Source organism: Manihot esculenta, chromosome 16, assembly GCF_001659605.2.
Source record: "Manihot esculenta cultivar AM560-2 chromosome 16, M.esculenta_v8, whole genome shotgun sequence".
Lineage (NCBI taxonomy): Eukaryota > Viridiplantae > Streptophyta > Magnoliopsida > Malpighiales > Euphorbiaceae > Manihot > Manihot esculenta.
In genome coordinates this window covers 32,849,880-32,872,627 of record NC_035176.2, presented here as the reverse complement: position 1 = coordinate 32,872,627, position 22,748 = coordinate 32,849,880, and the positions used below count along the sequence as shown (strand labels likewise).

Sequence of the window (22,748 nt, the reverse complement as noted above, 5' to 3'; positions counted from 1 at the left end):
GACCTCATCTTGGAGCCCCTTTCAAGTAGCAAAGAATTTGTCCAGAGCATTCCACTGAGCAACAGTAGGAGAGGACATAAACTGACTTACCACTCACTGAATATGCAATATCAGGACGAGTCACCGTCAAATAATTCAGTTTGCCAACTAATCTTTTATACATTTCAGGATCTGCAAATGGCTCACTGTCTTCTGTGGTAAGTTGAAGATTAGGGGTCATTGGTGCACTACAAGGCTTAACACCCAATTTTTTTTGTTTCTACCAACAAATCAAGAACATATTTTGTTTGAGATAAGAAAATGCCTTTCTTACACCGCATAACTTCGATGCCAAAAAATATTTCAAGGAGCCCAAATCTTTTGTATAAAACTATGTTTTGAGAAATTGTTTTAGGGATGTAATGCCAGCAACGTCACTTCCTATGATAACAATATCATCCACATATACTACAAGCAGAATTACTCCACTATTAGAATTTTTATAAAACATTGAGTATTCACACTTACTCATCTTCATTCCAAACTGTTGGACGACCCCACTAAACCTGCCAAACCATGTCTGAGGACTTTGTTTTAAGCCATAGAGGGATTTTCGAAGTCTACAAACCTTGCCTAATTTCCCCTGAGTAACAAAACCAGGTGGTTGCTCAATATAAACTTCCTTCTGAAGGTCATTATGGAGAAAAGCATTTTTAATATCCAGTTGATGCAAAGGCTAATCATGTGTAGCTGCCAAGGAAATAAACAATCGAACAGATGCGAGCTTAGCAACTGGAGAGAATGTATTAGAATAGTCAACGCCATAAGTTTGAACATAATCTTTGGCCGCTAAACGGGTCTTGAGGCAAGTAACAAATCCATCAGGGTTTACTTTCACTGCAAACATTCATTTACACCCAATAGCTCGCTTTCTTGGGGGCAAGGACATCAACTCCCATGTACCATTAGTGTCTAGGGCCATCATTTCCTCTTGCATTGCAGCATGCCAATCAGGATAGGATAAAACCTCAATAACAGTTTTGGAGACTGAAATAGAATCTAAAGCCGTGGAAAAACATCGAGAAGAAGAGGATAATTGACCATAAGAGACAAAAAACGAAATGGGATGAGTGCAAGTATGTTTACCTTTGCGAAGAGCAATGGACAAATCCAAATCAGACGGTGAAGGATCGGTGGGAGCAAAATCTATCGACGAAGAAGCCGGTAACGGAGCTGAGTCAGAGTTCTCTAGGCGTTTAGAATAAATATGATAAATGGGAGGGCGACTTGGCATCTGAGCGGAAGGTACAGGAAGAGTCTGAGGAGACAGAGAGTGAACAGTGTATAGGGGATCATCTTCCTCCCCCTAGGTGTCATAAACAGATGATGGCAGAAAGAACGAAGTGGACTCAAGGAATGTTACATCAATGACATAAGGTACCGATTAAGATCAGGAGAAAAACAACGATACCCTTTTTGAAGTCGAGAGTAGCCAAAAAATACACATTTGAGTGATTTGGGATCCAATTTAGTAACCTATGGACGAACATTATGAACAAAACAAGTACAATCAAAGATACGTGGCTCAATAGGAAATAAAGATTTATTGGGAAATAAAATGTTATAAGGGATATCACCATGAAAGACGGAGGAGGGCATGCGATTGATAAAAAAACAAGCAGTAGATACAGTATCAGCCCAAAAACATTTAGGTACTTTCATTCGAAATAAGAGAGCTCTTGCTACTTCAAGAAGATGTCGATTTTTTCTTTCGGCAACTCCATTCTGTGAAGGTGTCAACACAGAAAGACTGATGAAGAATCCTTTTTTGTAACAAATAAGATTGAAATTCCCCAGAAAGATACTCTTTAGTATTATCGCTTTGCAAAATTCGAATAGAAATATTGAATTGAGTTTGGATTTCAGCGTAAAAAGCACAAAAGATAGAGAATAATTATGAATGACTCTTCATTAAAAATAATCAAGTAGTGTGAGAGAAATTATCAACAAAAGTAACAAAGTACTTAAAGCCAAACTTAGACATGATAGGACAAGGACTCCAAACATCTAAATGGACTAACGCAAAGGGGGACAAAACTCGTTTATTGACTCGAGACACTGTAGGTAAACGGTGATGTTTAGCAAATTGACAAGACTCACAATCTAGAATAGACAAAGAGTTAAACTGTGGACATAACTTCTTTAAAACCGAGAGAGAATGATGCCCCAAACAACAATGAACATCAAAAGGCGTTAACCTCGTGGAACATGTAAGGGATTTAGGTAGTTGTTGATCCAAGATGTAAAGACCCTCTGACTCACGCCCTCTACCAATAATCTGCTCTGTCGAAAGATCCTGAAAAACATAATGATCAGGAAAGAATGAGACACAACAATTCAGTGCACGAGTGAGTTTACTAACGGAAAGCAAATTAAAGGAGAACTTAGGAAGACATAATACAGAGGATATAGAAAAAGAAGGGGTTAAGTTGACATGTCCAGAATCCATGAAAGAAGATTTAGTGCCATCAGCAAGAGTAACATAAGAAGACGATGCATGAGACTTAAGATTGGACAAAAGGGTAGAATTACCTTACATATGATCAGTAGCACCAGAATCAATAACCCATTTGGAGGATAAAGACATAAGACATGCAGTAGAGTTACCTGACTCGGCAATTGCAGTGATAGAGGAGTCAGAAGATTTCAGATATGCCTGGTATTTGGTGAATTGTGCATACTCATCTGTAGATATCAAAATTCCCTGATCAGAAGAGACCTCAACTGCCATATGCGCCATTTGTAAGCGCTGATTCTTATTCTGAAGTTTCAGGCATGCCTTCTTTGTATGTCCAGGTTTACGGCAGTAATAACAAATGATTCCACCGGAATCAGAGATAGGAATTGCTTCCCCAAGACGTTGAGATCCTCTACCACCATTAAAACCTCCCCTGTGCTCACCTCTGTTATTCTGTCTGCCACTATCATTGCGACTAACAAAAGCACTAGTGGTGTGAAGGAATTGGAGACTCTGTACACAACATCCTAGTGAAAACATCATGTGATGATGATATTTCAGAGTCGGAAAAAATATGAGATTTAGTTGTCTCAAACTTTGGAGGGAGACCTGCAAGGAAGCTCATAATAACCATTTGCTCTCATTGAGCTTTTTGAGTTTTCACATCTGTACTAAAAGGGATCAAGACATTAAGTTCCTTGTGCACTCTTTTAAAGTCCATAAAATAGGAGGTCAGAGTTCTATCATTTTTCTCAGCTCGATAAAATGCCTTACACACATCATAAATATGAGAAATATTCCCTTTGCCAGAATATAAAAACTCCAAATAATCCATTAATTCTTTAACAAATTCACTGTGATTAATAAGGTTGATTACCTCACTATGAATAGAATTTCATATCTACAAAAATAATCGAGTATCATCCTTTATCCATTCTCTCCTAGTTTTATCAATTGGAGGATTCTTAGTAAGATGATCATCCATTCCGATACTTCGTAAATAAATAAATGCGGATAGTCTTACTCCAATCCAGAAAATTAGGTCCATTCAATTTGTGTTTCGTGATTTTAGTTATCACAGGAATCACCTCAGTTACAGTGTTTTTAACTTCAGCCATGAGAACAACCAACCCAAAACAATAGCAACAAAAGAAACACAGAATTAGAAAATAGTACCGGATGTGATCAGCACGCGGACATGAATAGTACCAAAAACGCCTCTATCCAACACCCAAACGGCAAATAAACCACAGATCTGACTAGGGGGTCGCGAGGCGACTCCGGCAAGGGTGACTAGAGCAACGACGAACAGGCAACGTGCCTCCACGCGCCGGCGAGTGGGACGGCATCAGAACCTTGTCGCAGCGCGTGAAGAGCACTCGCCGGCCGAATACCCGTCGGTTTTTCAGGGCAATTTCGCCGGCGCTCCGGCATCCTCTTTAGGTGGGCGGTGAGAGACAAATGTTACCCTAGACGGGTAACCCAAAAGAACAGGAACCCTAAGTCTCCAAAAAAATTTAAGACTCTACGGGAGAGAGAAAAAAATTTAAATCTCTATGAGAATAGCTCTGATACCGTGTAGAAAGATAATATTTGTTATCTATTACAATTGAGATTACAACATATTTATACATGAGAAACCCTATCTAGAAAGGAAAAGAAATCAAACCTATAATCATGCAATCCCGAAGATTAAGCAACTAACGCATCTATCAATATTTACTTCCTATATTAACATATTTATTTTCTATAACCTATAACATCTTGCAAGATTTCTCTTCATTGAAATGTTCCAGACTTCCAGCTGATTGATGTAGTCTCCAGCACCTGGAGTACAGGTTTTTGTTATATTTTGTTGATCGATATGAGTTTGTGAATATAGTGGTTGATAGGATAGGGTTTTCAGTAAGGTAGACAAGGTCTTGCAACCAGGTCTTGATTAGTCCTTTTTGTAGTTTATTCCTGGAAGAGGAATTCACTCTGCTGTATGTTTCGTGTCAACAATTTGACCAGATTTGCATGCTGATCCTCAATTGAGTTGGTTTATTGAAGTGCTTTATATTGTTACTTAAATATTGTTATTCAACTGAAGGCACGGATATGGAAAATGGCAAGCTATGGTTGATGACAAGGACTTGAGGCTTCAGGAGATCATTTGTCAAGAGTTGAATCTTCCTCTTATAAATGCACCTGTCCCAGGACAAGCTAGTTCTCAAGCACAAAATGGTGCTAACAAGGTTACAGTGGAAGCTCCTAGCACCCAGGTGAAGGGAAGTGGAAATGGTACTAGCAATGGTTTGGCTGCTGATGTTGCACAGGGGATGACAGATGTTGCTAACCAACCACAGATATATCAAGACTCCTCTGTACTACATCATTTTAGAGATATGCAGAGACGACAGGTTGAGTTCATTAAGAAGAGAGTGCTGCTTTTGGAGAAAGGACTCAATGCCGAGTACCAGAAAGAATACTTTCGCGTAAGTTGTTATTGTTTGTTCAAGTACCAGTTTAGTGGCACTAGTTTGTGCTCACTGTTAATTATTATGTGCATTAAGCCTTTTGCTGTAATTCTATGGGGGAAATTTAAGAAAATTCAATGCATATTGGAATATTTATCAAGGTATTGCTAACCTTGGAAGGATTTCCAAAAGAAAAATAAAATTCAAATTAAAGGCCTGAAGATGCATCTTAATTTGTGATTAGGGTTGAACCAGTGAATATGGAATATACTACAATTCAGAGAACAGAATACAGAGAGGGAAGGCCAATAGGGAGAGGAAGAGAAGGGAGAGAGAGAGAGAGAGAGAGAGAGAGAGAGAGTATGGTTGGATATATCTGATCTAAAGAATCTATTCAGTTTAGACATCAAATATATCAAATGAATCTGTTAGATATAGAAATATTTGTTAATGACACATGTTATTTATTATTATATGAATCATGTGGCATTTTATGAATTTATTTTTTTGCCACTACATGGGAGTGTTGATACTTCTTTTATAGTCAAACGCTGACTTGCTTCAGGATGCAAGATCGTTCATGATGGAGAAATTTATAATTTTGGTTCCTTGAGGATGCTGCCTTAATTCTTAACCGTTATACTTTGTGTGCTTACTGTTTGTTGGAGGAGGGCTGAGGGGGTGACCTGGTTAGATACTTGCTATCAATGATAACTTGCTTATAGACTGATGATTTCCTTTCAAAATTGCTTATGATGTTAGGATGATCCAAAATCAACCGATGTTACGGGTGAAGAGCCTGAAGGGGACATAAATGCTGCAGATGGATCAAGTTTAAGGTCCATGAAGATTGATGCTCAAATGATTGATCAGTTGCCTCAGATAGAACCAATTAGTAAGTTTATCAATACTTAATTAAGCTTAGAGTTTGACGCATATCTACAGTGGGGTTTTTTTTTTCTTTCTTATTTCTTTTATTTTTATTTATTTATTTTGTTTGAGACTTTTTTTTTTTTTTTGCATATTGATTCATATAATGTATTGCATATCTTAATAATCTAGAAATGCTATTTTAGGTGTTCTGGCTAATTCCATTAGTTAATGTTCTTTAATCAAGAGAGATTTAGTTGATAACGAGTATTCTCCCTTTGCAGCATCTGAAGAAATTTCTACAGCTGCTTGTGATGATGATCCAGATAGATTAGAATTACCACAATTGTACAACAAGGTAATTGTTTTGTTAATGCATTGATTTTCAAGCCCATGGAATGAATACATTTTTTATTGAGCAGAATTAATAAAACAAAATAATTGAGAAATGTGGGCCGGAATACAAGGATTGATGTTTCCTTCTCTAATTCTCTTGATAGATGTGCACTTTATTGGATCAAAACATTCATGAATCAATTCAGACATCCCTGACTAACCAAGCAGACAATCCTAAGTTGGGGCTGGACCTTCTTCCATTGGAGACCATTTGTGAACAGATAAATCAAATTCTCTCTCTGGAAGAGGTGTCTGCGTCTGAAGTGGATGTACTAGATTCAAATAAAGAACAAGCTGCGGTAAAGAACAATTTGCTAGAATCACAATCACCTTCTATCCAGCTCAATAATGGCAATCCTAGTACTTTACAAGATACTGAGATGAAGGATACAGCGACAGAGTCTGAATTGCAAAAAGGAGGCAGTGTGTTGATAGGCCAAGAGCTGAACGTACCTCCATATGATAATATTATGGCTGCTGCAGAGGCATGTACATCTCCGAAGAGATCTGTACATTCACCAGAAACAACCAAGAATGAAATCAAAACTGGAGCCATTCCAAGTGAAAATGAGACCGCAAGTAAATCCAAATCGGAAGTGGTCATTTTGGACGATTGATATCGTACAAATGAAAATCTTGCACAATTCTTTTGATGTATATTGTAGTTTACAGGCTTCATTGAAAAGTGAGTGTTGCTCTGCTGCAAATCTTCAATATTTACAAATATCATTTTTACCTGTTCAAAAATGCATAGATCATGCGTTGGATGTTTGATGTGGAATTGCATTCTTGATTTTGCCAGCTTGAGACATTTCTGGTGAAGCCATAATTAGTCTGATAGACAAGCTGCAAATTGGTAATATTCTGAAAGCTTGAACACAGATTAGGCCTTTCATTGTTGGAGATTGAGTGGTGCTGCATTGATTCTGGAGCACCGGGGAGGATAGATTCTCAAATTGGGAATTGTTTCTCTTCGTTTCAGGCGGATTGCTTCTAATCATTGCAAACTTTTGTATGATTTTGATGTAATAGTTGTACTCGATTTCTCTCTCAATGATGGGCTTATTTGTATTTTTATATAGATTTTAAAATATAAGACTGTATATTTTATATGGATCAAAACTATAGTAATTTTTATTTTTATTGCGCATATATTACTCTATTAAAGATTAGATAAATAATGTATTTATTGAGAAATGCATTGAGAACACCAAGAATGTATTAACAAAAGAATTAAAGAAGTCATTTTTTTATTTTTGAAAAAGAGTAAATAATCCTTGTATGTATTTATTGAAAAATGCATTGAGAATATCATAGACAAAAGTAAAGTTAGAAAAAAAAAAAAAAAAAAAAAGAAAAGTAATGGTTGCTTAATTTTCCAAAATGACAATTGAAGACAATTTTTTTTTTCTATTATATTACTTGAAATGGGAGAGAAAAGCTAAATTATTCTTGGAGTTGATTAATTTATTTTTTTCAATATATATCAAGTAGAGGTGTAGTAAACTAAAGAATAAATTCTTTTTTTAAGAAAAAAAAAGTTCTGCAATTTGAGACGAATGAAAAAAAAGGTCTATCAAGAATTTAATTGAATAAATGTTTTTTTTTCATACTTAAAAATATGTCAAGTGAAAGAATAAACTCTCTGTTGGTTGCTAGCGTTGGTGTTGGTTTGGGATCACGCATTTCATCTCAAAGGCCTGTGTTTCTTTTAAGCTTTGCATTCTGTATAGATTAAACTTTTAATCTCATCCATATTATTTTATTTTTTTGAAAGGTGTACAAATTATGTCACAATTGTTTGTAAATAATGATATTTTTCTACTGGGTTAATTGGCTAAAACAGTTTGCTTTATTATATTTGGTTTTCAATTATATATATTTTTTTAATTATACTATATATTTATTGAAAAAGCTAAAAAAAAAAAAAACTTTTTGAGGATGCTAATACTACAAAAATTTATTAAACTTAGAATGAAAAATAAATATAAAAAAGAATGAGCGGCTAAAGGCTCTCCTAGCCCTTCCTTCCGCCTGGCCCCGACCACATACATAGAAAACAACTAACTTTCTCCTATGTATTGACTTATTGTTCGACTCAGTTGTGTATATATATTATAGTGTAAATAAAGGTAGCATTAACATGTAGAGAAATGTTACCCACAAAATATAAACAAGTTGTGGAATTGGATGCCAACAAAAGGACATGAAGAATACATGGACTCTCAAGGATATCTTCAACAACAAGAAATTAAAGCATATTAGATTTTATCTATGTATGCATGCATGGCATACATAGAAGCTTACAATGGGAGTCACGTCTTAAAATTAATAATGTGTTTGGTTCTCTGGAAAGAATCCACAGAGGAAGGAAATAATAGCTAGTGAGACAAGAGAATTACATAACTAGTAGCTAGGAAGAAGCTATTCGTTAACCACCAACCACATAAACGAAGAAAAAATAAATTATGTTTAGATTCTCATTTAGCTTCTCTTACAATTATTACTACACATATCTATGTATGAGTGCATGTGTATACATGTCATATTTATATATAAGTCTTAAAATTAATAGATTCAAACTTGAGATTTTTCAAAAATGGGAATAACTCCAGTAGCAATTGACGTAACCTTAATACCACTGATTTAGCCATAACAGTTAGAAAATAGTGATCATTGTAAAGTTTTTCTTACAATCAAATCCCACGTAAATTGTACTATAATTAGTAGGTGTTATGAATACATTGTATGCATGCCCATTTCACTGATAATATTTCATATGAGAGCAAAGCTTTTATTACGAGGTAGGGGTCCCATCCTATATTGTGCGAGCATGAAAAATTTGACATGCAAAGTTGACATATATTATAGTTGAGAAATTTATATAAAGATGAGAGCACTAAGTAGCTAGGAAAAGAAAACATATTCGTTTGAGAATGAATGAATAAAATAGGAGATAGAGATAAGGAGGATGTCTAAATAAAAGAAAGAAAAATGATGGAGGAGAGAAGGTAAAAGAAAGAGAGCTGGAAATAGGCAAATTGCTGCGAAAGTGGAGACATGAAGAGACAAGTCTGCGCTTCAAATGCACGCATGCTTTACTAAACACAACAACTTCTCAATCCCTTTGGGATTATTGAGACATGCCAACCTGTTTTTTTCAACAAGCCTTTGCCCCACATCTCTTTCTTTCTTTCTTTCTTTCTTCCTTTGATTAACTCTGCTTTTGGATTTAAGAAAACACCAAAGCATGGATAGCTTTTTTCCCCTTTGGTTACCTTTTGCTTTCTTTTCGTCACGGCTTTCTTCTAGTTTTTGGTTTTTACTTAATTAATAGAGAATGATAGTTTAATTTTCAACCACAATTAAGCAAATCTCTAACATTCACCATGAAACATTTGTTTATCCTCTCTTAATTCTGCAAAGCTATATACATATATAGACCCAGTCACTTCAAAATCATACTTAGTACAATCATACATTATTTTTTTATCATATTAATGTTGGTATCAGGGCAATAAATTTGAAAATAATATTTAGTATTTTGATAGAGTTAAAACATTTGAGAAAACTTTATTCTTATAACGTTTGATGAATAACTATCTTTAATGTTAAAGATAAACGTTAGTCTTTAATGTTAAAAGGAGCTAGTAACCAATAATTGCAGATTAAAGTCATGTGTCATAGAAACTAAATTTATAGACAAGATTACAAGTACTATATCATGGAATTTCATGCCCTAACAGGGCATCCTTCCTTGTCTGTAATGGTTAAAGACATTAAAACCCTAAGATTTTTAGAACTCAAGAAAAAGTTTACATGACAGATCACTAGGGACAAAATATATGAATGGCTAACCGGAAACCCTGGGCTTGCAGATTACATGTTCACGATGGTCCTACAAAACATACGTGTGGGTCCATTGGATAGATGTTCATCTTATTATTAGGGTTCTCATACGACGATAGAGAGACAGAGTCATTGTCACTCTTCCAATGCGAGCCAGACGATACAGTCATCGAGTTACCCATAATTCTTTACATATGAGCAGTGCCATCCAAAGCATTAAGATTAAGTAATGGAAGAAAATTAACGAAATCAGATATTATACTAATGTAGTTGTAGAAATCGAAAGACTAAATATTAGTGACAAAACTCAAGGACCAATTGATATTCATATAATAATAATAATAATAATAATAAATCATGCTATCTCTAACCATAAACATCATAGAATAAATTCACAGAGACTTGTAATAGGTTGGCTAGCTCCTAGGAATCTAATTTCCTTCTCTCTATAACTCCACATTCTCTCTGTCTTTAACTCACACAAGCCCTGAAACAAGAAGCTAACGCTCAGCCACCTCCATCTAAATTTTCATGGCCACTCCACATGAAAATTATGCATCAACAGTCACTATTACAAAGAGGGTATCCGTATATCCGAAGGCCTCTCACCCTCACAGAATTCTCAACCTCTCCAACTTAGACAGGCAGTGTCCTTTGCTTGTGTATTTGGTTTTCTTTTATAAGCCATCTCATGCTTACGCCAACTTGTCGCTCAACTCAGTTTTTAGTGGCTTGAAATCTGGCTTGGAAGAGACCTTGTCCATCTGGTACCCTGCCGCGGGTAGATTGAACTTGAATCCAAATGATGGAAAGCTCAATCTTTGGTGCAACAACGAAGGTGCAGTTCTAGTTGAGGCAGTGACACAAATAAAGATCTCAGAGCTTGGAGATCTCTCGCAGTACAATGAATTCTTTGAAAATCTAGTCTATAAACCTGTTTTCAATGGAAATTTCTCCGCGATGCCCTTGGTTGTTGCCCAGGTGAGAATATATCTATATATATATACACAAATATGTGTGGTGGTGAGATCTTAACTTATAGTTTATTAGGTGTCTTCACTAGGGTTGCATACAAGTTACGCATATCATTTAGGTCATCTCCTAGAACGTCCAACTCAAGTCTTGTCCTGAAGGTGCTAGATCTTTAATTCGTTTTATCAACTAACAATCATTTGCCTTGTACAGGTGACAAAGTTTGGCTGTGGAGGCTACTCAGTGGGCATAGGCGCAAGCCACTCCTTGTTTGATGGACCAGCCACCTTCGATTTTCTGTGTGCATGGGCTTGTAATTCTGCAATTATGAAAGAAAAGGGTAGCCATGAGCTTCAGAAACCAGTTCATGATAGAGGACTACTAGTACAGGTGGGTAATTGCAATGCCCAAAAATCAAGCATAACAAGAGCTGCAGCAATAGATCATCTCTATCAGTTGATACAACAAACGCTAGCTGATCATCATCAGAATCTTGCTATAGATCATGGGTGGTTTGGAGATCGAAACCCTAGTTATCTTCTAAAGACTTTTCATGTGAGTGGTACGATGATCGAAAACCTGAAGAGAAAAGTACTGGGCGAGAAGAGAAGCAGTAGCTTCTCATCATGTTCATCTTTTGAGTTACTCTCAGCTCATCTATGGAAGGTAATTAATCATGTTCTTTTCCCAGATAAGCAAATCTTTCTTCTTTTTCTCTATGATAATGATTTAACCCTGATCATAATTTCCAAAATGAAAATAATTTACATAACCTGATCTGAAAGGAGAAGAAAAGAAGACATTTTAAGAATTTTATATACAGAAGAATGAACACGATGATCTTTAACTTGCATTATAAGACAAAAGCTAGCCTTGCATGTGAGCGGGGGACAAGACAAGATACAAACAAGTGCCAGAAAACAAGAAAGGGAAAAGAAACGAAAGATTATGCCTTTATAATTATATGCAAAGGTCTCCGAGGACACTTGAGGTTGGTAATTGAATTCAGATATGCCAATTGATAGAATCTAAGATCATATATAAGATGATTATCATTCTCTCAGTGAGCTGTAATTAAAAGGAGAAAAAGGAAAGATTTCCTTTGCTATATATCCGATTTTTGTTTGCTAGACAGCTTTTATTAATTTATTTCGTCCTAAATCTAACTATTCCTATCAAATCTAGGTGACCATTCATGAAAATTTAGAAATCATTGGAAATATAATTGAGGAATTTAGTTTTTAAAGTCATATTTATATACATGAATGATTATTGTTTGAATTCATTGCAGGAAGACAAGTGGGTTTGATAAAATAAAATAAATTAAAATTCAGCTGAAATTGAAAGCATTAGAAATCAATCAAACAATATATTAGATGAATAGGAAAAATATGTTCTATATTTTTCTTATGGATCTTCTAATTTTAATGTGGTTGATCTATCTTGTAAGTGTAATAATTAAAAGATTTGATAGTCATATATTGGATACTTAGACCTATGCTATCTTTTTCATTACTTTGAAGTTTAGTTTCTTCAATTATTTTTCTTTTTAAAAAATAACTAATTAGGATTGTGCTCATATATTGGATAGTTAGAACTATGTTTTTTTTTTCATTACTTTGAAGATTAGTTTCTTCAATTTTTTTTTCAAAAAATAACTAATTAGATCGGTTGATAAATGAGTTTTTAGTTTAATATATAGTTATCTCTAGACATGTGAGATCATGAATTTAAATTGAAAACAAGTATAATAAATATATAAATAGAAAATTAATTGATTAGTTGAAGTTAGGTTAGAAAAGTGGGGAAAAAAATTTATAAAAAAAACCAAAACGAAAAAACTCAAACTCATATATATGAGTGTGGATTTTAATACAATGTTTGATTATTTGAAAACCACTTCAAATGTGTTTCTAAGTCGATTTTTGTGAAGAATTCAAATGAAAATTAAATCCAAATCATTGAAAACATGAACTTCTCGATAAATAAGGAAATTATTAATTCTGTTGAATCTTAATATTTGGGTTATCAAAAAAATCTAGCAATAATGTTGTACCTATAAGAATCGTACTTGTTGATCATCTAACTCAGGTGAGGACCAAGGCTTTAGGAGTGCGAAAGGAGAGAATGGTGTGCCTGCAATTTGCAGTGGACACAAGGAACAAGATGGTGCCCTCACTACCTAAAGGCTTTAGTGGCAATGCCTATGTTCTGGCTTCAGTCTTAATAAGAGCCGGTGAACTGGAAGTAGCAAGCCATGAAGCAATAATAGAGAAGATAAAACAAGCTAAGAACTCTGTAAACGGTGACTATGTGAGAGCATACATGGAGGCACTTAATGGACCCCAAGCTAATCTCCCTCCTCTGAGTGAACTCACTTTGGTTTCTGACTGGACAAGGATGCCATTCCACAAGGTTGATTTTCTACAGGGATACGCAGCCTATGCATGTCCTCTGGTCTCTCCAATCCCTCAGGTTGCATATTTCATGCAGAATCCAATTGACGTCAGAGGCATTGATGTGAGGATTGGCTTGCCTCCACAGGCCTTGGATGCTTTCTCCCACTATTTCCTCATGAATCTTTTATGAACCTGAAGCTTCCTCCTTGTATCTGTCTAATAATTTACTCTCTTTTCGTCTGAGATGGGGGGATGGACTTTAGGAAGAAGTGAACATTATAAGAAATGATTACTGGTTTTAATAATGATGCTGTCATACTCGGTTGCTGAGTTGAAGAGCTAGTTTTTAGATAAATAAGGAAATTTTATTTCTCAAGAGGTAGTCCAGAACCCATTTCCCATGATAATAGTGAGGTATTTTCATCACCAAATACAGCTTTTTCTCTTTGCAACATGTTTGGAAACTAAATTTTTCACAATTCTCATTCAATAATTGAAAGAACGCAATCTGGAAAAAGCTCTTAAGTAATATATGATTATATGTGTTGCAAATGACCTTAATTGAGTCCTTGTGATGATCTCAATCTAAGGGAGAAGCACGAAGGACAAGAAAAATAATGCACTCTGGGCCCATGAGCAAGAATATGCATTTCCTACAGTTCAAAAACAAAGTGTCCTTGGCAATTTTCACAATTTGAAACTGTTCAAACAGCTAGAAAAATTTGCTCTGCTGAAAATAGAAACAACTGCTAGCAACAGAGTTGTATAGAGAAAAGGTGGAAGTGGAAATCACAGATAAATGAGGTATAAATTCAAGGAAGGTGGGGCACGATTCTATGGCAGATCTTCTCTCTTGGGTATTTGGGCAGCTAATATCTGCATTACATGCATTTCCTAATAGAATAAGAGCCAAATCCAAGTTCTCCTTCTGTTATTGTCACCTTATCTTGCTCCTGCATCACCAAATTCATGTTATTGGATTCCCAAGTCAAGCTAATGAAGACATCAAAGCCACATGATGATTATCAGAAACAAAGGTGATTTGAGACATTCTTCAATGATAAGTGGAAAAAGAGAAACGTATACTGTACACATGGATAATGTCTATATATTTTCAATGTAGCATACAGCTGGCAAGAGGGCCAAATTATATTTAGATGGCCCATGCCAAAGTCATAAGTGAAGAGAAGTGGCATTGAGCGTAATTTCACCCTTGCTAACTGTACATATACCCCAAAAGGATGTAAATCATTGCAAGCAGGGGGAAAAAAAGGCATGAAGACCAAAGCAACTAAAGACTTGCAATAACCACTAATAACATTATATGCAACGAAAATTGCTAAAATTATTCGAGAATCAATGTAAATCATTCTATTCTTGGGTGCGCGCGTGCATGTTTGTGTGTGGGGTGGGGGGGGATGTTATAAATCATGGTAATTGGAGAGAAAACAAATAATTGCTTCCAGCCTCTCAGGAGTACTCGGCAAAATTAACATGGTTAACAGCAGACAGACAGCACACACAATGCTGAAAGCGGGGAAGAACTAAATTAAAAAGTACGTTTAGCTACCCAACTCAGCCTCAACCTCTATCTAGTTAGGATCAGTAAAAAGGATGCATTTCCTCCATTATGTTTGTGTTAAGTTCCCAGTGATAATAATAGCTTAATTTCTGTCGAGTCCATTTTGCTGGAATTGCCGGGAGTCGCATCAGTCCTTCAGTTCTCCCGGCGCTGGTAATGTTTTCCAACAAACAGTTTGGTTTAGGGTTACATTTTTCAAAAGACCAAGTTAGCTACTGGCAAAAATCAAAAATCATATGACGCACAGTAATTTCACTACATTGAAAGACAAGCCTTACAAGGGCAATTCCTTCTCCCTCTCTCTCTCTCTCTCTCTCTCTCTCTATTGATTACCAGGTGACAATGCTGCTGACAGCTAGGAATCTATTTTAAGTAGGCTGTGGTTGCAACAGCTGTACATTTGGCAAGCTTCCTAGAAATTATAGTGGTACCTGATATCGCCAATTACGTAGGCCATGGTGTCTAAAGGTACATTTGGGAGGCCTTAAAGAAATTGAAAGGGCACCTGTATACCCAATATATTTCAAATAGACTCACTGTAACAACAATAGTATGATACCATGATAGCTCTATTTTTGGCTTATTTACTGAAATTTCAGTAACAGCCAAGCAAATTGCGTGTTCATGAAAGAATAGGATAAGTCCCTACAAAGGTGAAACAATGTTCAAAGAATATGGACCCTCTATATTCTCTGGATTAGATATACTCCTCTTGAAGAATAATGCTAAACAAGATAAATGCACAATCCATTGGTAACTCAGAATGGCCAAGCCAAATTTAACCTATGAAAGACAAGCAAGCCTCGAAAATTCCACCATAACTTCAGAATATGACAAGAAATTAAACTCCTAAACCAAATTAAAAATTCTCATGAAATTTGCATAATGCAAGTTTTGTCAGGGGACAGCATGTCAAACCAAACCGAAATACAATTTAATGGAGACTGAACCAAACTGTACTACGAGACTAACTGAGCCAAACCAAACTGATATAAATCAGTTCTGTTCAGTTCAGTCACTCGGCTCTTGAATCAAACAACATCAGAGGCTGATGCAGTTCTTCTCTGCCTCCCCCAAACAAATCTCAAAAGTCATGAACAATCAGAGTAATCAAACAAACTACTGCAATCTCAAAGCTTCTAAATAACAATCAAAAGAAACTTCTAATTTCAACTAAATAAACTCCAATCCCTAAATCCTCAAATAAACTCAACAGTCAATATCTTAGTAGAATAAACCCATAGATTCAAGTAGTACTCGACATGAAATCAACAATCCTAGGGAAGAAGTATACCAAGCATAGGACAGCTAGCTCAAACCCATCTGCAGCAGTAATTCAAGAAGCAGCAGGGGGTTTTTTGAATTTTTATCTTCCATTATTTCTATCAGTAGGATTATTATTAAGTATGATTTATTTTTTATTAGAATAATTGTTCTATTAGGACTCTTGAGTCAAGTAGGACTTGTTATTATTAATAGTTCCACTAGGACTCTTAAAGCTACCATGTAACTCTATAAATATGGAGCCAGACATCAATAAAATTCAAGCAATTATTATTTTCTTCAAATAGGGATTTAAGATCCAACGAGCTCCATGACGCAATCCTTAGCTCGGAAACTTGACAGATTCAATACCTAGATAGTATAATCTAATTCCAACCCCTAATCAATCAACGGAATAGATTAACTCCACTCCCTAATCAATTGCCTGCTACTACTATGGCTTGAGAACTCCTTCAATTGATGAACTGCTATCTCCAATTTCTAATCAATCGATCACCTGCCATAGCGCTAATCCCTAATCCTTCAAAATAACTCAACAACTTTTTCAATTGATGGAACCGTGGATCATTGGAGCCTTGGAGTGTATTGCAGAGATGGAATCAATCCACATACAGAACACTTCTTCAATGGGTCAGTGACCCACCATGCGCAACACTACCTTGATTTGTGGAAGAAAAGAGGTCGAAATTGATTATGGAAGAAGAATAAGAGAAAATATGGCTTGGGAAGTCGGCTTGCGCATCTTTGCATTCTTTTGATTTCTGAAAAAGAAATGAAAGGGCAAGCTAAAATGGATGGTTGGAAAAATTATACTTTGAAAGTCTGTTCAGTTTTCTACCAATAAAACCAACTGAACCAAAAACCAAAATTTTTATAAATGCATAACCGAACCGACGCAGTTAAGCCAAAAAACTGAACCAATTGAATTGAATCAGTTCAGTTTTTCAGTTCACCCCAAAGCTGCTCAGCCCCTGTTTTAATTGTGTTCGATACAGAAATTATAAAACCACATTACAATGTTCAAAATAGAACTGGAAAAATTATGCAGCTTATGGCTAAAAAGTTACTGAGCAGGCTTTTAATGCAAAATGGCAGAAATCATAGATGACCATCCACAGCTTTCACTTGGTTAGTGGAACAATCCCACAAGGAAGGATGCTCAAGTTAATTGACAACTAACAGAAAAAGAAACAGATACTATGCAGTCAAAAAGTCTGAAAAGAAAAAGAATCTGAGGCTCTGTGGGATTAGAATAATTCAGTATTAATGCCTAAGGAATTGCTTAGAAAACAAAGAAATTGCATTAGCATTCATAGCAATAACAGTTGCAAAAGCACTTAAATGTAATAACATCAGCTACAGGTTACAGATAGATATTGCAGACATCCGTAAGTTAAATGAAAAATAGCACAAACTCATATATAAATTTCTTTGAAGTAGTCACAAGTGAAGATTTATCCATAAGCTTTATCAACTTGTCATTACACAAATTGAAGCCAGTTCCAACTTCAGTTGATTATGTTAGCATCTGGAATGATTCACTGTTAATGCTTAAATAAATCAAGAAGTAAAATGCACTTGCTCGGGTACCTAGAATTTTTCCGAGTCTTTCACCTTCAGCACTGGCATAAAGCAGTTTCTTCCATTAGTGGAAGCTAGGGAACATTATGCATTTATAGGCAAGATATGACTCAGGAAATTAAGTCTCAACAAGAATTCACAGTTGTATATGGATACGGTAAATTACCTGTTTCACCATTACACTCTCTAAATCTTCCAAGGAGCCAAAATTATTAGAAAAATAACTGCCCTGTGGCTTCTGTTGGCCTATCACATATCCTTCATCTGATCTCATTAGGGACTCCATGGCCAAATTATCAACCTCACTGTGCTTCAACAGAAATGGATCTACAAGATCTGATTGTCTTGCTGAATTGAAGCTCTTGGTTCTATGGAAAATTGCACTATTTGGGTCCAAACTCCGGCCCATTGGATTCCCAGTACCATGATTAGGAATTGCAGAGTTTATTGAGCTACATACAGCATTTGAGGGGTAAGGGGCATCTTGCCTCTGGTCATCCCAACCTTGTGGGGCATTAGCAATTATTTGTCCGGCATTACTTCTAATTGAAGCTACTTGGCACTGTAAATCTGCCTTAGAGTCCTGCAAGTGAGTCAGCACTGTAGAAATAGAAGAGACGTGAGACAGATTATTCCCACTTTGCAAAGCCATTGTTGACATGCTATCTCTAATGTTGCTAGGATGCAGAGTAGCTTGTTTAAAACAGTCATTAAGGCCAAAAGAATTTGATTGGACTCCTGTTGACTGAACAGCACTTGACCAGCTGTCATTACATCTACTCTGATCCAAAAAATTTGAAGAATATCCTGAATCAAAAGCGGTCACAGCAAGAGATGATTGTTTTCCAAACTTTTGGCCATCTTGAGCCTCTTGAGCACTCCCTTCTAACATTAAGGGTTTGTTGGGAACACCAAGGAAACCACCATTTGAGCTGCCAGCCATTATATTTGCATCTGGGAAACCATTGGAAACAGAGAAAGTGGTAGTATCATTAACTTCAGTAGGAAGTTCTCTGATATAGGTAACACCATTACTAGGTGGTATTTGATCAACTTCTAGTGACATTGGCATCCCTTGAAGTACATTGCCATCATTTCCAGAATGCACAATTGACTGGAATTGGCTCTGATTATTAGTCAAATGGCTCGCGGTTTGCAAAGGACCTAACTGAATTACTCCAGTAGTAGCCAGACTACGCATACCAAGAGCAGCAGGAGAATTCAACCTACCAAGCATACCACTTGGTGGGAGAGATCTGAAGGCTGCAGCATGGAACTGCCCAGTTCCAGCCAAGTTGGGGAACCCAATGCCATTCACAGAACCCATTTGTAAATATGGAGAATCTGTACTGCCTAAAGCTGCCACCATATTAGCTTGCTGATTTGCAACAGTGCTGATCCTTTTAAGGTAAAGCCTGTATTTCTGAAATCACAAAACAATGTAATTAGCTACCAGGAGCAAACTATTATTTATATTTAATTGAGGAGGGGTGTAAGTATATGCCTGTAGATGGCTCGCAACATTTTCTCTCGTAAGCTTTTCAACATTCATCAAATCGAGAATCTTTTTAGGCACAGCCTCTGCATGAAAACAAGAAAATTGAAAATGTACAACTATAACAATAATAACAAGACAAACAGATTCATCCATAAATATATTTACTATGACAAAAATTATAGCTCTAAGAATTAGTTGTTGACTGGTAAGGTTGCTTCAGTTGGTTGAATTGATAGATGAAAACCAAACAAATACAAATGGAATAAAAATATCAGAGACGACAACTTATCCCCCAAGATGATGGAGAGGAGAGCATATGCTCACATACTTGCAAATACACACATGCAAGCATGCACAACACAGCGGAATATCATGTGCTTAATAATATCATGTGCTTAATGAGATAAGTTTAACACCTCAAACACTAATTTTCAGATGAAGAGTCGAAGACATACTGTCAATGCCTAACTGATTAACAGCTGCAACAAACTTGCGATGCAGCTCTACTGACCAAACAACCCGAGGTTTCTTTTGGGTTGTCGGATCCTCATTTTCATGTTCATTATCATCACGATCCTCATCCTCCTCTTCATTCTGATCCTTCCTTTTTTTATTAAGCTTCTGGTCTGCTCCGGCTTCACCACTTCCATGATGCTTATCTTGGTTGGCAAAGTTATTCTGATCCTTGTTATTGAATTTTCTTCTCCTAATTACATGTTGCCATATGTTCTTTAACTCCTCCATTCGAACAGGCTTCAGCAAATAATCACAAGCACCATGAGTAATACCCTTCATCACAAGCTTTGGATCACTATTTGCTGACAACACTGCAGACATTTCAACATTTGAATTAGGATCATGACCTAGTTGAGCAACCTCTTGCTACAAAGATGCTTGTTTAATCAAATACGTTTACACAAAGTACAAAACTTAACAGAACACAATTCCAATATTCAGCTATGGAATCAACTCACAAAATGGGTTTACTCAAACTAATAGAGAAATCACTAAAATTGTGAACAATATTGCAAATTTTGAAACGGAAAAAACTGAAAAATTTTTCAATTGTTTGCTGAAAGTTTAATGATAACTTGTAGAATCTGTAACACATCTTCAATCAACAAAACCAAGAAAAGACCATGTGCAGTGTTTTTGGCTCACTTATGACAGGTAGGTCCATCTCAAGCCCCACGAGCTCCAGCAATTTAAAACCATCCATGTCTGGCATATGCACATCACTGATAACCAGGTCAAAGTTGTTCTTGTTTTCTCTCAACATCTTCAATGCTGCAATTGCCTGGCTTGTCGTGGTAACTGCAAAGTCCATAATCCATTTTCAACAAAACCAATTTTTCAAAGTCCACAAGCACCATAATCAATTAACATATAAGGACATTGATAAATACATGATTATTAAGAAAAAGACATATGAGTGACTCCCCAAAAATCAGGAGATATTGGAAACTTAAGCGGAGATGAATCTATCAAAATTTCTACTTTAAAACGAGGACCAGGAACAGAAAAAATAAAAATCTAACTCCAGAGAACCAATAAACCAACGGTCCATGTGCAATCAACTTAGTAGATCCTACAGTTTCAATAATTGTAGAACACGTAAACTGAAATCACAGAAAGCTAGTGAGAGACAGTAAAGATTCGAAAGCACGAATTGTAAACTTTACTACAATAATGAAGAATAAAATCTTTTAAAGAAGATGCATATCTAAGGGCCCATATGGCAAAAGAAAGAAACAGAACAGGACACACTTTTAGAGGAAAAAATGCAAGTAAAAATATAAGAGAAGTTCAGTTAGGCCAATAGTTGGCACAGATTTCATAGTTTACACAGACTACAGATAAAATGCGAGATGAAGAACAAAACCACCAAATGAACATCCAAAACTAGATTTAGCCAATCAGCAAACAACATCTAATCATAAACGCGACAACCCAAATCCAACGAGTGAATAAAACAAAACTAAAACGAGAATAAAGAAAAGAAGAAAAAAAAAATTAAACCGTGATATTGGCATCGACGAAGCAGAGTCTCTAGCAGCAAGAGACAAGTAGGGTCATCGTCAACTGCCAAAACCCGCATGCCAATGGGAAACTGGTCTCTGGGTTCTCCAATTCCTTGCTCCACAGTCATTTTCTCTTCTCTCTTTACTCTTTAGTCGAATGAAATTTGACAGAGGGTAGTATCTGCTGTATTTGGTCTTGAAGCTCAGATTTGAACAAAACCCAGAAGCTAAAACAAAAGCAGAGATTAAAAAATAGAGAAATTTGAGAGAGAAAGTGATTAAAGATTGGGAATTTGCAATGGGGAGAAGGTGGAATATGAACCAGAGAGAAAAAGAGGATTAAGTGTAGTTCTTCTATTGCCTTAACCATGAAAAGAGAGAGAATATGGAAACTAAATTTGGACGGTGATTCTGATTGAACAAATTTCACTGTAAAGATTTCTTTTACCAATTCTGGTATACTTGCGCGTACTTCCCACGCGATTTCGTTTGCTTCTTTTCCTCCTTAACCAGCTTTAAGCTTTTGCCTACTGCACGAGAGAAATTATTACATAATACCGGTAGCACTGTAATAGGAAATAAAAAGTTAATAAAATAGGAAATCGTTTTTTTAAATAAAATAATTAAAATTTAATAAATATAACTGTTAATTTCAGAATTTTTAAAAGTTAAAAAAAAAAATTATAAATGCACATAGTGTTATTTCATTGGTCATGTGTATCGGAACATGGGAAAAGAAAATCTGAATGCAAGGGGGAGACATAAAGGATAGTTTGGCAAAGTAATGTGAAATCCATGTGGCATAGAGTGTGACACACAACTGTTGAGTTAGAATTACAGACAAAGGAAGAAAAACTAAAAATAGAAGCTAATTAAAATAATAAATTTTACATGATATTTTTAAATATATTTTAAGTGGATATTGTTTCATTTATGAAATTATTTTTATATAACAGTTTACCTTTTTTAATGCCTTTAAATAGGGAACAAAACAGTAGAATTTTAATAAATAAATTACCATAAAAAATTGGTCTATAATTAAGTATGAATGAAAAGGAAAAATAAGTTAATAATTATAATTAAAAAATTTGTAAAACTTAAAAAATTTATATAAAATGTATATTATAATTCTAGAAATTAAGAAGTGTAGAAGGAGAGAGTAGGCAGAATCCAAGTGGCCCAAAAAAACCAAAAGGCAACTGCGACTGCAAGAGCTTGACTGGGTCGCGTGCTCTAACTTTTTTGTTTTTTATATTATTTTAAAAATAATTATTAATCTTTTAAAGCTTAAAAAGGCCTCTTAATTTTAGGGCTTCAAGACAAACCCATTATTTTAAGAG

The 22,748-nt window shown here is 35.6% G+C and overlaps 3 protein-coding genes across 5 annotated transcripts in view; 2 read left to right on the top strand and 1 right to left on the bottom strand.

Moving 5' to 3' along the window:
• Nucleotides 1–7,374, top strand: part of LOC110603321 (CHD3-type chromatin-remodeling factor PICKLE) — a 39,976-nt gene extending 32,602 nt beyond the window's left edge. For both annotated transcript variants that reach the window (XM_043951670.1, XM_043951671.1), the window contains exons 28-32: nucleotides 4,590–4,974; nucleotides 5,719–5,851; nucleotides 6,111–6,184; nucleotides 6,327–6,907; nucleotides 7,025–7,374. In XM_043951670.1, the coding sequence (XP_043807605.1) occupies nucleotides 4,590–4,974; nucleotides 5,719–5,851; nucleotides 6,111–6,184; nucleotides 6,327–6,839 (1,105 nt within the window). In that variant the 3' untranslated portion in view covers nucleotides 6,840–6,907; nucleotides 7,025–7,374. The remainder of the gene's footprint in view (nucleotides 1–4,589; nucleotides 4,975–5,718; nucleotides 5,852–6,110; nucleotides 6,185–6,326; nucleotides 6,908–7,024) is intronic.
• Nucleotides 7,375–10,402: 3,028 nt separating this feature from the next.
• Nucleotides 10,403–13,873, top strand: LOC110603695 (brassinosteroid-related acyltransferase 1). Its single transcript, XM_021741534.2, has 3 exons — nucleotides 10,403–11,052; nucleotides 11,257–11,709; nucleotides 13,135–13,873. The coding sequence occupies exons 1-3, from the start codon at nucleotides 10,603–10,605 to the stop codon at nucleotides 13,630–13,632; spliced, it is 1,401 nt and encodes a 466-aa protein (XP_021597226.1). The 5' UTR covers nucleotides 10,403–10,602; the 3' UTR covers nucleotides 13,633–13,873.
• A 202-nt stretch (nucleotides 13,874–14,075) lies between these two features.
• Nucleotides 14,076–21,899, bottom strand: LOC110603694 (two-component response regulator ARR12). 2 transcript variants are annotated; one of them, XM_021741532.2, is made up of 6 exons: nucleotides 21,407–21,899; nucleotides 20,549–20,701; nucleotides 19,843–20,214; nucleotides 19,394–19,470; nucleotides 18,056–19,312; nucleotides 14,076–14,395 (listed from the first exon to the last, which is right to left on the bottom strand). In XM_021741532.2, the coding sequence occupies exons 1-6, from the start codon at nucleotides 21,534–21,536 to the stop codon at nucleotides 14,324–14,326; spliced, it is 2,061 nt and encodes a 686-aa protein (XP_021597224.1). In that variant the 5' UTR covers nucleotides 21,537–21,899; the 3' UTR covers nucleotides 14,076–14,323. The 2 variants fall into 2 exon arrangements, with proteins under 2 accessions (XP_021597224.1, XP_043807789.1); XM_043951854.1 differs by lacking the exon at nucleotides 21,407–21,899 and adding an exon at nucleotides 20,794–21,370.
• Between the last annotated feature and the right edge of the window lie 849 nt (nucleotides 21,900–22,748).

Bases quoted from the DNA above. Each gene is read 5' to 3' on its own strand.
- LOC110603695 (XM_021741534.2), top strand. From the start codon at position 10,603: ATGGCCACTCCACATGAAAATTATGCATCAACAGTCACTATTACAAAG. The intron at 11,053-11,256 runs GTGAGAATATAT...TGCCTTGTACAG, and splicing joins TGCCCTTGGTTGTTGCCCAG to GTGACAAAGTTTGGCTGTGG. The intron at 11,710-13,134 runs GTAATTAATCAT...CATCTAACTCAG, and splicing joins TCTCAGCTCATCTATGGAAG to GTGAGGACCAAGGCTTTAGG.
- LOC110603694 (XM_021741532.2), bottom strand. From the start codon at position 21,536: ATGACTGTGGAGCAAGGAATTGGAGAACCCAGAGACCAGTTTCCCATT. The intron at 20,215-20,548 runs GTGAGCCAAAAA...AAATGTCTGCAG, and splicing joins GATGGACCTACCTGTCATAA to TGTTGTCAGCAAATAGTGAT. The intron at 19,313-19,393 runs GCATATACTTAC...TTGTGATTTCAG, and splicing joins ATGTTGCGAGCCATCTACAG to AAATACAGGCTTTACCTTAA.